Source organism: Hemiscyllium ocellatum, chromosome 1 (genome assembly GCF_020745735.1).
Source record: "Hemiscyllium ocellatum isolate sHemOce1 chromosome 1, sHemOce1.pat.X.cur, whole genome shotgun sequence".
Taxonomy (NCBI): Eukaryota; Metazoa; Chordata; class Chondrichthyes; order Orectolobiformes; family Hemiscylliidae; genus Hemiscyllium; species Hemiscyllium ocellatum.
The window spans coordinates 130346314-130361404 of record NC_083401.1 but is presented as its reverse complement, the minus strand read 5'-3'; the positions used below and the strand labels follow the sequence as shown (position 1 = coordinate 130361404).

Below are 15091 nucleotides of genomic sequence, written 5' to 3'. Positions count from 1 at the left end.
TCCAGTTTTTGAAAATTGGAGTTGTGAGTATTTCTCTAATCTCAACGACCAATCCCAGACAATAAAGATATGAGTGAAGCAAGTATTTCATCTCTCCCCTAATAGGTAGGTACGTGGATTAAAAGACATTTATTTTGAAACTCTGAATCTGATCGAAGATCCTCAATTTTTTTTTTACAGATTTCAAATTAGCAGTGCAGTTCATTGCTAATTATTGAACATTGCCTCAGTATAAATTCTGGTGGCAAAGGAATTCATTTCAGACTTCTGCAGTGCTCTGTGATCTGGCCTGAGCAATTCTTCGGCGGCTCTATGCAATTGTACACCTGCTGTCAAAACTTGAACGCCGTCTTTACCATATGAAGGTCTTGATGCTATTCAGGCCTAAACTGAGATCACTTCCTTTGCAGCATTTAATAATGCTGGTTTTTAAAGACCTTGTCCCACATCAGACCCTGACATTTTCCAAACCCTGGTACATTGTGGAATTGCGGCACGTGATGCAGTGAACAATCCAGATCAAGTACAGCACTATTAGATCAAAGACATCATTAAAGGCGGACTGTTCGTGAACTGTAATCGTTTACCAGGAATGATCTCCATTCGAAGCATTTGTCATGCACGTGTAGCATTTTTTAAACTTAGGCATGGCATTGTAGATTTTATGACCGTTCCCATAATATTGAAGTAGTCTTGAACTGGGTATATAGAAAGCAAATGTTATGACTGTTACAAGTGGTTTTTTTGTGCTCCGTTCTGAATTTCATTAAGTGTATTGAGTTTGTGAACCCAGTTCAATTTCTGCTCTGTGCTGATCTCAGCTGGCGTATTAACGGCAGGGCTATATTTTGCCTTCATGTCTGCTGGCTTTTTTTAAACCACAATGATTACTAAAATAACAGTTGATAAAGAAATACTTTCACTTAACTAAAACAAATTATTTCATATCTAGGACTAATTAAAATGTATAAATGGGTAAAATTAACAAATGGAAATTGCTTTGTGATTAAACTTACTAAATGTGCTTAGTAATCCCGAACATGATTGCTAAGAGAAACCACAGTTTTAAGAGTAGTTTAATTATTCTAGATTACTATTACTGCATTGAATGATCATAATATCTTGTTATTCCACAGAGCTTCCTTGATTTCTCAGAGGGATGAAGCAATATCAAGACATTCCAATGGCGGATTAAACAACTTGACTGAATCTGAGAATTCTTCTGGCTCTGATTCAGAGACTGAAAGTAGCTCCAGTGACAGTGAAGGAACATCAAGAGCTCCAACACCTGAGGTGTGTGTGACAGTTAAAGTTGCAAAATGAACATTTAGACTTGGAGTCTGTGGTTCTCTCCAGACCAAATTCGATTGTGAGTGACTGCAAGAAAGAAGGAGTGACTCCTTGTTGAACACAGTTACCTGCCCTGAACCATAGCAGTTTGATTTTGCTGTAGAAGATTTGCATCTTGGCAACTGGAGTCCAATCACCGCACTAGAATTACTTGCAGCAGCGGCGGGGGGGGAGAGGAATGGACAGGTGCCAAAATGGAAAGTGATCCCTTGCAGAATATTAAATTTTATTTCTGATGCTTAATTTTCAGAATTCAGCTTTTTACATCTCCTCTTTAGAATTTGCTTTTAATTTTAAAATGGATGCTATTTTATACAGTACATTTTCCAGCTTGAACCAGTTCATTTGCTTAATTTGTATGCAAAACGGTCATCTTTTCACATCTGAGAGCATCAATCTTTGACGTAGAGAGTGACCTTTGCAAAGAGTGGTTACTGAATTTTGCAACATGAGAATATGGAGACAGTTTGCAATCGAGTGCTTTGTGCCTGTTGAACTGTTCAGTTAGCTCATGGCTATCTGTGTTTTAATTTCCGTTTTCTCACCTTGTGAATTTGTGAAATAAGAATGGTGTTGAAAAGATGGATGTAGTTGGCAAATAAATGTTGTCTTATATCCAAGAACCTCGGTTATTTATGTGGAAGTCTTGCTGATAGAGACTGAAATGATGATTGGACTTTATTTTCTGATTTTTGTATTTCTTTCAGTCAAGTTTAAAATATCCTTTTAAGGGTCATGGAATCATGGACATGTGCAGCATAGAAACCGACCAGATATCCTAAATTAATCTAGTCCCATTTGCCAGCAATTGGCCCATATCCTTGTAAACCTTTCCTATTTATATATCCATCCAGATGCCTTTTAAATATTGTAATTGTACCAGCCTCCACCACTTCCTCTGGCAGCTCATTCTATACACACAGTACCCACTGTGTGGAAAAAGTTGCCCCTTAGGTCCCTTTTAAATCTTTCCCCTCACCCCCTAAATCTATGCCCTCTAGTTCTGGACTCCCCCAACCCAGGGAAAAAAAAGCTTGTCTATTTACCCCCGAAATTATTTTAACGATCTCGAGGTTAAAGAATCTGCGATAAATTCCTTCATTCTGCCTCTGTTTTCACGTGTATTTCTAGTTCATTTTTGGAATTGCTTCTGTTAAAATCATGCACGCTTATGCATTTTAATGTTGTTAAATTAATTCTATCAAGGCAATTAAGTTTTGTGATTTTAAAAAAATGGCTGTAACAAATTAAACATCAGGACAAGCTGTTGTTGATGCAAATATCTGTTAGTACATAAACAATAGAATAGATTTGGTTTTGAAAGTGTTCTAATATTTCCTTAGTATAATTATTAAATGGTGATTGAAGCTGCATCTAGTGGCCCTAAGTTGTGCTATATTTATAGTAGAAAACAGGAGCAGAATGATTAATCTGGTAAGCTTCTATAAGTAGGGCATTGCTCTCATCTTTGTGCATTGCTTCACATCATTTTCTTTAATGCTGTAGAAATCATGTTCTCTTTTACCATTTTGAAATGTATTTTCTTCCATGTTTCACTTCCAACTTCCAACAGCCAGTTCTGTGTTGGCATTAAGAAACCACTTACAGAGGGACCTCAATTATCCAAAGGACACCAGCAGGGTGTATTTCGTTCGGTTAATCGAATGCTGAATAAATAGCTTAGCCAGAGTTAAAAATCACACAACACCAGGTTATAGTCCAACAGGTTTAATTGGAAGCACTAGCTTTCGGAGCGTCGCTCCTTCATCAGGTGGTTGCGCACCTGATGAAGGAGCAGTGCTCTGAAAGCTAGTGCTTCCAATTAAACCCTGTTGGACTATAACCTGGTGTTGTTTGATTTTTAACTTTGTACATCCCAGTCCAACACCGGCATCTCCAAATCATAGTTTAGCCAATCATCAGGACCTTGCGATCTTGCCGGATAATTGAATGCTGGATAATTGAGGTTCCTCTGTAATGTACACTCAAAAGAATGACAGCCAAAATTCTTAAACTCTAATCTATTTACTTGCATTGAAAATGGGCACTTGTGGGCAATCCACCCACTACAGCCTGTATTTGCTTTGAGGTTCTGGTACAACATGGAATATGAAAGTACCAACTTAATTCGGTAAAATTTTGTAACTGTTACAAGTTGAAATGGGGATCTTAGTGTTTCTTCTAATATCTGTAGTTGTTAGTCATACATATTGCACTTTTATTTATTTACATATTTGTCTTGTCAATTGGTTTATAGCCTGATCCTTCACCAGCAAATAAATGGCAACTTAATAATTGGATCAATCCAGGCCAACCTGCAATGTCTACTGACAGCCACAGTGAGTTAATGAATGGGCACAATTTTCAAGACAGCCAGACATCTGAAGCAAAGGAAGGCCACGATTGTAGTGGCTCTAGCCAAGAGAAAACTGCGCAAGAAATACCTTGGAACAAAAGTGAGTGGCAGAACTCCCCTGCTGTGCATGATGGCAGCACTCCGCAGCAAGCTGTCAGAAAAATCCAACCCAGCAAATCTGTTAAAACTCTTGTGCCTGAAGCAAACGGAGGAATTAAAGCTGAAAATGAACCTTGCACACACGGTGATAAAGACCAAACTTCCACAGGGCAGGCCAAAGTGAAAATAAAAGATGGGCAGCGGTCGAGTGAGAAAAGGCAATCTGACCCCTCAGCCAAGGTTTCGTCTGAAAAGAAAAAGCACAAGGGTCCTGGCCAGAATTTTTTCAAATCCAAGCAATTAATAAATAGAGACTCTTTGCCCACAGATCAAGATTCCAGCAAAGGTGAGCCACCTTCGTGTTGTAGTCTGCTTCCTGCAGCCCTTTCACCTCAGAAGCAGGAATGTGATGAAAATGGAGTTAACATCAGTAAACCAGTCAGGGAGGAAAGCAGGACTACCTTCCCTAAGTGCACTGCTGAGGTCAGGAATGCCAACAAGTCCAACGTCAACAGATCTGTCACTAAAGCCAAAGAGGTAAACAGGACTACCTTGCTCCATCCTGCACATGAGGTTAGGGAAGAAATACGGACCAGCATTGCAAAACCTGACTGTCAGGTTCGGGAGGAAACCTACACCAATATTAATAAACCTGCTGGTAAGGTCAAAGAAGAAAACAGCAGTAGTACCAGCAAAGCCATTACAAAGGAAAATAGGACTAAACCGAGTAAACCAGCCAATCAGGCAAATGACAAAATTCTCTCCGATCAGGTTTTGCCTATCAGGAATGTCGAGGATTTGCATTCATCGACAAAAGACAGTAAAGTTCACTGTTCGCTAATTGTAAAAATTGATTTAAGTTTGTTGTCAAGAATCCCATCATTGTCTGGCAAAGAGAGTGAACAACCCAGGAACCGTATTATGAAATGTTCTGGCCAGGAACATCAGGAACAATTGAAGGAGAGCAAAGAAAGTTTATCCAGCAAGATCAAGAGAAAGCATCCGGTGAGTTGTTGTTCATTTTCTTGCTGTTCCCTTTTCACTTACACTCTTTGCCCAGACATGATCGGCTGATAAATTGTTGGCAAACGTTGTTTGTGGCAGGAAAGAGCAAGTAGTATTGCTGAGAGGATTTTTGTGTTGCTATCGAATGTCCTTATGGTTTTAAGGGGGCTTATTTCCCTTCTGATTTTCGTGCTAAATCGGGGTGTAAGTGTGGGTGAGCCTTTTCATGAACCTTCTGAATTTAATTGCAACATTAAAGTTGACCCAAACACTTGGCCTTTGTGCTGCAGTGGAGTCAGCTTGAGTGCTATTGCTTATTATGCCAAGTAAGGTTGGAGTGCAGGGAGTAACCACAGGCTGCTAAGGTGATTCTTCACAGCAATAAGAAATTATTAGGTTAATGCCCTCCCAGTCTTCAAAGAAGAAACAAATGGATCAAATGCACTTTATCCAGGACAACAGCTATAGAGTATGCACTGAAAACATAATGTTTCCAGCATAAAGTAGTGATTTCATTGGTTAGCTATGTTTTCATCGGTGTTAGGAGATGCAATTTCCACTTAAATTTAAATTTGCAAAAGTGGATTGTATTGCCTAATGCTTATGATATAAAGTTTCTGATCTGTAACAGATCGTGGGCCCAAACCAAGGTAAATAGGGAGAACCAGAGAGGTTATAGTCATTATTTTGAGGATTGCATTCCTGGCACCATGAATTCAAAGTAAAAGTGCTTCTATAGCAAAATACAGAAGATTCTCTCTTTGCAATAGTGGAATGAGGTCATTTCCTTTACGATTGATGTGTAAAGTAAACCCAAATTGTTTTCACACTGTTGGGGAACCTTGGAAGCCTCTCAACCAGAGGAACCCAATGCATGTCCTAAACGTTGATGATGTAATTTTACAGAGCGCATATATGTGAATTTTAGGTGCTCTTTCTATCCGTTCTCTGCCTTGTCATTTTTTTTTTCTGTAACTGTGTGGATGAAGCTTTAGGTTGTCTGTTTTTCCAGAAAATTTCCAATCCATGCAATGTGTGGAGCTCCATCTACACGAATCGACAACCAAACACTGACATTTTGATCAAGAGAAAAGCTTGGGTTCTGTCAACCGCTTAAAATGGGAAGGATATATTTAAGATGTTTTATCAGATGTGCTTTGGGAGTTAATGGCCTTGTGATATTATCGGTGGACTGTTGATCCAGAGACCCAGGTGACGTTCTGAGGACCTGGGTTCAAATCTCACCATGGCAGATGACAGAATTTGAATTCCGTATTAAAAGAAAACGTGGAATTAAGAGTCCAGTGATCATGAATCCATTGGCAATTGTCCGAAAAACCCATCCGGTTCAGTAATGTCCTTTTAGAGAAAGCAGCTCCCATCCTTACCTGGTCTGGCCTACAGTAATGTAGTTGACTCTTAACTGCTTCTGGGCATTTAGGGATGGGCAAAAAATACTGGTTGGCCAGTGACATCCGCATCCCATGAATGAATTAACAACTATGTATACCTGCAGTGGATCTGTAAGGAACACAGCATTAGTATTCCAAAGGCATTGCCAAGGTCTGTGAAAGTAGCCCAATGCTTTCTGCACCTTTTGCTAATGCTTGCTTGTTCAGTATTGGTGGGAGCAAGTCCAGAAGTGGTTTAGAAGCATCGTTCCATCTGCTTCCATCGTTCTCATGGCAGTGAGTTCCAGGTTATAAGGTAATTGGACAGTCAACTAATGGAAGCAGCTTTTCTTTATCTGCCCTTTCTAAACCACTCGATCTTAAATGCCTCCATCAAATCTCCCCAGCTTTTCTCATCTAAGGTTGTTGCTAGAATCATCCATTCATGAAACCATTCTGAGGAATGTCTTTTGGTGCCCAGTTATGGATTCTTGTCATACCTCCTAAACTCTGGCAACCACATTTGGATGTACTGTTCTGGAAGCTTCTTAGCCAGAGCTTCATAAAGGTTTAAACATTCCTTTGTTGTTTTCGTACTTCATGCCTCCCAATGAAGCCCAAGATTCCATCTGTCACTTTCAAAGATTACAGATGGAACCCCACCCCTCCCCAGCCCCTATACCATCTGTCCCTACACACATTTTAGAACGATGCCATTGTCTAGATTGGCTCTCCCTATCCTTTCTGCCAAAGCGCATCATCTCTCTCACTGCTTTGTGTAAAATTTCATAGGCCAATAGTTGAGCAGACAAGTTGCCAATCCTGTGTCTTTTTACAGTTTGGTATTGTGTTCAGATTTGCCCCTCCAAGTTTGGTTGGACGATATTGAAGTTTTGGTCAGTGTTCCAAAATCTAAGTCATCAATTTATACCAAAATAAAGTGCAGGTCCTAGCACTGACCCATAGTCGCCATAATGGTGTGGTCTAGTCTGAAAAATAGCTAGTTACAATGATTATCTGCTTCCTATCCTAAAGCTGCTTTTTATTCAAGCTGATATTGATCCTTCTCTTCAGCAAACCTCAAATTTGTTAACCATTTTCTATGCGGTACTTTGTCAAATGCTTTCTTCAAATCAACGTAGACAACATCCATTATTTTCCACTTATCAAACCTCTGTTATTTCAGCAAACTGTTCAATTGAATGAATCAACTGCGATCTGTCTTTTAGAAACTGGTGCTAATTGTTAATTCAAGCCACTCTGCCTGGTGATTTGCTGTTTCTGAATCATTACGTATCACCAGCGATAAACAATGGGCCTCTGATAACTCTCGAACCCACCTGGGGTAAGGGTGTCACACATGCGGCTGTCCAATTCTCTGCGCTGCCTGTATCTCACACTTTTACCCGTTGATTTTCACCTCTCCGTTTCTTCTCCCATCTGCACTCCTGTTGGCACCCTAAACCTCATTATCATGGCAGTGCTGGAGGTCTTTGGGAGGAATCAGCAGCCATTTATTTCTACTAAACAAAAGTGTATAGCAGGAGTAAAGCTCTTGCCCCTCTTTTCCTGCACATGGCCATTGTTTGATGTCTATAATTTAGATATTGCACTGGGGTATGCACTTTACATTGTTATATTATTTCACTAGTTAAAGAATTATATGTTCGTGCATTTCTATACATGTGGGTGCAAAGTGCCACATCACTTAGTACCACACAACAATCAGGACATCGAAATAACAATGGATTAGTCCAGAATCTCTGTTGAGAGGAACAGGATTTCATAGGACAGAAACATCAAATCTGCGATATCCCTTTGAAAATGTTGTGCAATTCCTCCCCCTTTCCTGTATTCCTGACAAAAAGACCAGTGAGGTTGCTTCTTTTTGGATGTGTGCTTGCGTGTACTTGTATATCCCTCTTAAATGTTACTGTTGAATCCATTTTTGACCACCATTTCATGTGATGTATCCCAGATTATCTTAACTTGCCAAGCTTTTTGTTTTAGAAACCATTTCTTCTCTTCCCCATCGCATCCCCCATTCCCTGTACCCATTCCCACCCCAGGTTTAACACTGAACCAAAGATTAGATTTAGATTAGGTTGGTCAAAGTACTGGTGTTTATTGGAAGAGGGGGAGAGAGCATTTCCAAAGAGCTGAGGACCAAATGTTAATGGTTGAGGTGAAGACAGCGTGTGCAAGGTTTGAAGGAATGTAGTATTCTCACCGAGTTAGTGGGCAGAAGGAATTTGAATTGCAGAAAGGGAATTTTGAAGTCTTTGCTACAACTAGAGCTGATACATGCTTGTACGCTCGGGTTGAGTGGGATGTGTTGTGGCTTGTAATATGGGCCCAAAGTTCTGAGTGAGTTTGGATTTACGTAAGCCTGGCCAGGACAGCGCTGCTACTGCAATAACTATGGAGCCAACAAAAACATTAGAAATTTTAACAGCAGATATACAAAGACTGGTAAAGTAATGGTGGTAAGAACAAGGGATGCTTGTGATGGAATGGTGATGGGGTTGGAATCTAGCTTAACAGATGGCGATGGAATAGGGCTTCTGAGCCTGGGGCTTGTCAGCTTTTCTTTTCGTTCTTTTCCTTTTTCTCTCTCCTTTGTTTTTTTTTCTTTACTGACCGTTTGTTGAAGATCTCGGTCGCTGCAAAGGCATCTGCGGCAACAAGTCAGCCGAGCGTGGACTCCTGGTGTCTGAGGCGAGTTTGGGTTCCCAACGGCAGCCGCGCCCAGTGCAGATTCATGGAGGCGGCGGCAAAACTGAATTTGGGAGATGTACGAGACCCTATGGTATCAATGGCATCTGCATTGGCAAGGGGTGACAGTGGAGGCAAGGTGGCGCTGCTGAGTGGCAACTTCCCTTCCTGTGGCACAGTGAAGGGGATTCAGGCCAGGCCACCATGCCCATGACCCATGTCGGGGCACTTAATAAGCGAGACTGTAAAGTTGAACACTTTTTCTTTAAATTTTTTTTTTAAATTATTCTTTCTTTATATTCCATGTTTTGGTTTATTTTTGGTTTTAAGACCGTGCCAGAGTGTGGCAACACTATACAAGATTTTAATTGGCAGAAAATTCTGGTCTAATGCAGATGGTGAAATCAGCAACCATGTCATTTGTATGTGCAACTTTGAGATGTTGCAGTCATGTAAAAGCACTAATCATGATCCTAATCACAAGAGAAAATGATGCAGCCAACTGTAATGGAATTTCTTTGTAATCGATTTAAATCGGCACAAAAATCAAACTTTAAAGGAAACCAATTGAACTGGTGGTCAGCATTCCTGTGGAATTTAGGTTCATATATTAGACTTACTCCTGATCACAGTTTTACTGAGATGAAATATAGGAATGAGGCAGTAATCCTCTGCACTGCAACTGCCTTGCACCCCCCCTCCCCCCTGCCAAAAGGAATATTGTGGAGAGTTTTGTCGTTGCCTGTAGGCAGGGACCCAACCAGATTCTGAGAATACCTTCTCTGGCTGTTGGCCTAACGCAGTTCCTGCAGTGGACAATGCTCTGTGCAACAGGTAGTTCCTCCCCCAGATGTCAAAAGGCCACACCAGGTAAAACTCCCTCATTGACTGTGAGACAGGTTGCTGAACCAGGGCTGTATTTCATGGTGACCTTTCCAAAGTAGATGCAGTAAAGTACCCATGAAGTTTGCTCTTGCAGGTTTAGCATCCCTTTGGAAAGCATTGTCACGTTTTTGGTTCAAAAGGTTGCTGTTGCTTGGGAAGCTTTTAAAAAAAGAACATTAAGGCAAACAAAGAAATTATGATGTAACAGGATCAAGTTAACCTACTAGCCATGCAACTGCTTTTGCAGTTGTTTCTCTCTGTTTTGGTGAAACAATTCTGCAGTTGACTAGAGATATTTATGTTGCTGTGATTGGCATGGAGTGTGTTAGAAGGCAAAGAGGAAAACGAGCACGATGGTGTAATTTTCTATTCCTGGAGAGACCTTCCATTCTGATCATGTGGTGCAGACTCGAGCACTGCAATGAAAAGGCGATCGTACTTGTCCAAGCTCTCAGATTCCAACCTTGCAGTTCGCTGAGATGTTGTCACGTGCTGAATCAGTCAAACTACCAGGTTGTTCTCCTGTGTTAAGTTGGAGATCTTTCCACTTTTATGACTATTGAGAGGGAAAATACTTCCTAGAATGAAGTTTTTAAATTTTGAATATTGACAATTTCATTTCCTTTCTATTCATTGATTGCAAAATTATCTGTTTCAGGTTAATGTGGTGACGAGTGAGAGCAAAAAGCCAAGGCTGAATAAAGAAAACAAGTCCTCTTCAAGCCATCAGGAATCCAGTCAGAAGCGGTGTGTATCTGATATCTCAATGTCTAAAATTAGAGAGATACTCCATGTAACACATTTGAGTTCTCAACGGACACCTGTTGAACTCTGTGTTGCTGATTCACAAGCCAGGCTAAAAGTGCTTCGTACTGCATGTGTATTTTGAATATATTTAGCACGCAAATTTGCTGAATTGCAAATCACTTCTTTGTAGATCATAAGTGAATGTCTATACTTGAGACCTGAACAAATGTTGCATTTCTTTAAACCAAATTATTCTTCAATAAACACTGATCGCCTCGGTCTAGTATTATCCACTGTGTCATCAAACATATCTGTGGAGGATCTTGTATTATTAGGATGTTGATGTACAACTATATTTAACTACTTAAACTGGATGTAAGTAAAATCATTATCAAATGTTTTTCACAGCCCAAAACTCAGCATGTTGTCTTAAAATCAAAAAATGAGGCATATATAATCTCGTTATCTCTTTCTTTCTCTCAGTGAGACATTCTCACTGTCTCTGTGCATGAGAAACAGAGAGAACAATCTCACTATCTCTCTCTCTCAAGCACAATCTCTTCCTTATACTCTTTCACTAACTCACTCTCATGCACCATTTCCTTCACTATCTCTTTCTCATAGACTCCTTTTTTTGTCTCTCTCACGTTGTCTTGCACAATCTAAAGTATGAGCTTGTGGATAAAGGGGTATGGGAGGAGGGTGGTATTAAGGTATTGAGCTTGATGGTCAGCCATGATCATATTGAATGGCAAGGCAGACACAAGTCAAATGGCCTGCTCCTGCTCCTGCTCATATCCTCTGATCCTGAGTACTATCTCCAGGTAACCTGACATTGGGTGGGAGAGAAAGCTCTGGGGATGACCAAAGAGGCTGTAAACAGATATGAGCAGGTTCACTAAGGGCAAGCAATTGGTGAATGGAGTATAATGTGGACAAATGTCCATTTTTAGCAGAGATTTACAGGCTATCACTCAGTGACCCATTAAAATCCCTTTCCCTGTCCAGTCCGCAATTCCAGACCCAGTGAGGTGGTGTTCCCGAGGGAGGGGAGTTTTCTGACTAGATATTATAACATTGCAATATGAAGGTGCTGAGTGTAAGGGTTTGCTACATCCCATTATATTATCTACTTTGCTGTCTATATCATGTGAATTATCTAAAACATTGGCACTTGGTATATATTGTGGTGAAATGTGACTTTCATTTGTAGGAAAAAGAGGGAAATAAAACAGCGGTTGGGGTTAGAATGGTGAGAAATTATTAAACATTATTGTCCAGGGATTTAGGGTGATCTTACTCACAAATATTAGAATGTTAGTATGATGGTAATCCCAACAATGGGCCGGCAGGTTGGTTTGTATGTGGATTGAACTGCCAGAAGAAGTGGTAGTCATGGGGGTTAAGTTATAATATTTAAAATTCTTTTGGACAGGTAAAAGAATAGGAAACTTTAGGGAGGCATATGGGCCAAATGCAGAGAAATGAGACTAGTTTGGAAAACTCCATGGGACGAGTGGGAACAAAGTATCTGCTTCCATGCTGTATGACTATGATTCTGAGTAAGACATCAAAGTTCTCTTTTATCTTCTGTATGAAGAAGAGGTTTCAATGGAACATTCTCTCTCTTTCTGTTTTATCCCTTTTCCTTCCATTTCAGACTGGATATCCAATTCCACTAAAACTACAATGTTGAAAGAAAGAAGTTTTCTGTCTGTTGTCAGAACATGCTGTAATTTAATCATGATCCTTAGACTCCTATTCTGTTGCTATTAGAAAGTACTGCTGACTCCTTAAGTGTGCATTCTTCACTTTGGTGCTGAAGTACCTGGAAGATAACGAAATAATTATTATTTGATTTCAGAGTTCCCCAGTCTTCCTCTGAGAAGGAAAACCCATTTTTACTGCCACTTCCATCTCCTGCACAGAAACCAGCAAAGGTAGCCCACAAACGGCACAACAGTGCAAGTAGTACTTCAAGCCAAGTCTCCACCATGAGTGCTACTGATAGCAAGGATTGCAGCAGCAAGATTAACTCTTCTTCCAGATCATTATCCTCTAAGCACAAAAGAACTGAGGATAAACTGTCTGGGCACTTAAAAAGCAAGGTATGAGTGCCAGCACTGCTTTATTTTTTTCAACTCAAAAGAACTATCAAGTGGATTGTTGCATATTCGGGCATATTGTTCAAATGCAGTCTTTAAATATTTAATGTACGTTGTGCTTTATTGAACACCATAGTTGTTGGATGTAAGGTTATTTCTGGATTTTGAAAGGTTGGTTTAGTTTGGCAATTCAAGCTGCTTAAAAGAAAAGCTGCCTTTCCTAATAAACTTCCCATGCTGCCTGCTCACTGATGCTCTGTTCGGATTTTGCCTGACTAACTTTTCCTTGTAATCCAGATACAGACTGAATGTCAAAGGAAATGTAAGAATATCTGCCCTCAATATCTAGGGAATACCTAAATGGCTGCAGCTTTGCTGAGGTTCAACGATAAAACCCTTCAGTGGCCGGATTGTATCCGACAAGAAGATAGTTGCAATCTTCAGAAGCCAAAGATGAGGTTCCTGAACATCACTGCAGGAATTCCTCTGGCAGCGTTTTGGGACCAGTCCCCTTCAGTCCATCCCTCTGTCACGAGCGGGTCTCGTTTCGTGATTAGATTAGATTAGGTTACCTTAGTGTGGAAACAGGCCTTCCGGCCCAACAAGTCCACACTGACCCTCCGAAGAGCAACCCGCCCAGACCCGTTCCCCAACACATACCCCTTAACCTAACACTATGGGCAATTTAGCATGGCCAATTCACCTAACCTGCACGTTTTTGGACTGTGGGAGGAAACCAGAGCACCAGGAGGAAACCCATGCAGATATGGGGAGAATGTGCAAATTCCACACAGATAGTTGCCTGAGGCGGGAATTGAACACAGGTCTCTGACGCTGAGGCAGCAGTGCTAACCACTGTGCCATCGTGCCGTGATATTTCCACTGTATTCATGATTCCTCCAATAAGAAAGATGTATAGAATCTTACAGTACAGAAGGAGGCCATTAGGCCCATCATGTCTGACTCTGCTCCTGAAAGAATAGCCTGGGCAGTCCCTCTCTCCAGCCCCATCTCTATAACCCTCTAGACTTGTCACTTTCGAATATATATGCAGCCTTCTTTTCAAACCATATCAGGAATCCGCCTCCTCCACTCTCCCAGGCAGTGCATTCCAAATCCTAACAACTGAGTAAAAGAAAGTTTCTCCTCCTGTCACTCCTAGCTCTCTCGCCGACACTCTTGGTCCTTTTTCAACCTATCAGGACTTGTGTCACACAAGTGCTGCCTGAAGGCCACCACAAGCAAGGCAAAAGCTAGACGTTTCTCCGATCATTCACACTCTCCTGAGCCATTACTGACCAGAAAATAGCTTTGCCATCCATTCTAATAAGCGCACTAGTGACTGAGTATTCTGTGGAGAATGACTCATCTTCGGGTCTTTCAAAACCTCAGTGTTGTACAACGATCAGGGCAGATTGTGATGGAATATTTGCGCTTTGTTGGGATGGCTTCAGCTAGAACAGAACTCAACCTCACCGCCCAAAAGAGAAAATGCTGGAAAATCTCAGCAGGTCTGCCAGCATCTGTAAGGAGAGAAAAGAGCTGACGTTTTCGAGTTTAACTGACCCTTTGTCAAAGCTCAGCTCTTTTCTCTCCTTACAGATGCTGCCAGACCTGCTGAGATTTTCCAGCATTTTCTCTTTGGGTTTCAGATTCCAGCATCCGCAGTAATTTGCTTCCAACCTCGCCGCCATCCAGAATAAAGCAGTTCGCAAAATCTCTGTCCTGCCGTTTGAGTTGAGTGTACTGTCACGAGGATAAAAATGGTCTGTTGGGTGCATCGCGGCAGCTTTCTCACCAACATTATGCTGTGTTTTCCAGCATCTTTTACATTTTGGTTTCAGATTTGTAGCTTTCTATTGAATTATTGAGATGCGATTTGAAGGATTCATAGATCAATGTCTCAATAGTTTCCTTCATTTCCTTTTTCATTTGCTTTCAATGGACATTAGTTTTCATAAATAGCTGAGGATTTTAAGTGTTAATATAATGGCTAACTGTGTAATGCTACAGAAATAATGAGTAATTTTTGGCATTGTTACCGTGGTGTACACTGTTTATTTTCTGCTGTTTACAACTTCCCCTTTCAAAAGCTGTGATACTTGGTTGAAATCTTTTGAGGGAGGGGGAGCAGGCTTGGTCAGATTTCTGACATCTTGCCCATACTGACTGTATGCCAAAATATTCCAGCTGTGCTCATCCACTGCATAAATATACATTTTTCGGCAGTGGTCAGTGAAAAGCAATTGGCTTGAAAAGTTTGTTTCTTCCCTCACTCTGGTGTACTGAAACCATTTATAATGCTGTCAGTACTATCTTCCTGAAATGTACTAATTCAGGAAAAAATGTAGAATGAAAGGTAGGATCTTGCTGATTGAAAGTTCGGGCCTTGTCATCAGGTACGCCTGCCCATTCAGCAAAGTTGAAGCTTGATGGAT

General features: G+C 40.8%; 1 protein-coding gene across 3 annotated transcripts in view; it reads left to right on the top strand.

The window, feature by feature from the left end:
- The window catches only part of LOC132816400 (AF4/FMR2 family member 1-like), a 151803-nt gene that overhangs the window by 120649 nt on the left and 16063 nt on the right, over nt 1-15091 (top strand). For all 3 annotated transcript variants that reach the window (XM_060825940.1, XM_060825931.1, XM_060825950.1), the window contains 4 exons: nt 1137-1293; nt 3608-4810; nt 10460-10548; nt 12413-12656. In XM_060825940.1, coding sequence (XP_060681923.1) covers nt 1137-1293; nt 3608-4810; nt 10460-10548; nt 12413-12656 — 1693 coding nt within the window. The remainder of the gene's footprint in view (nt 1-1136; nt 1294-3607; nt 4811-10459; nt 10549-12412; nt 12657-15091) is intronic.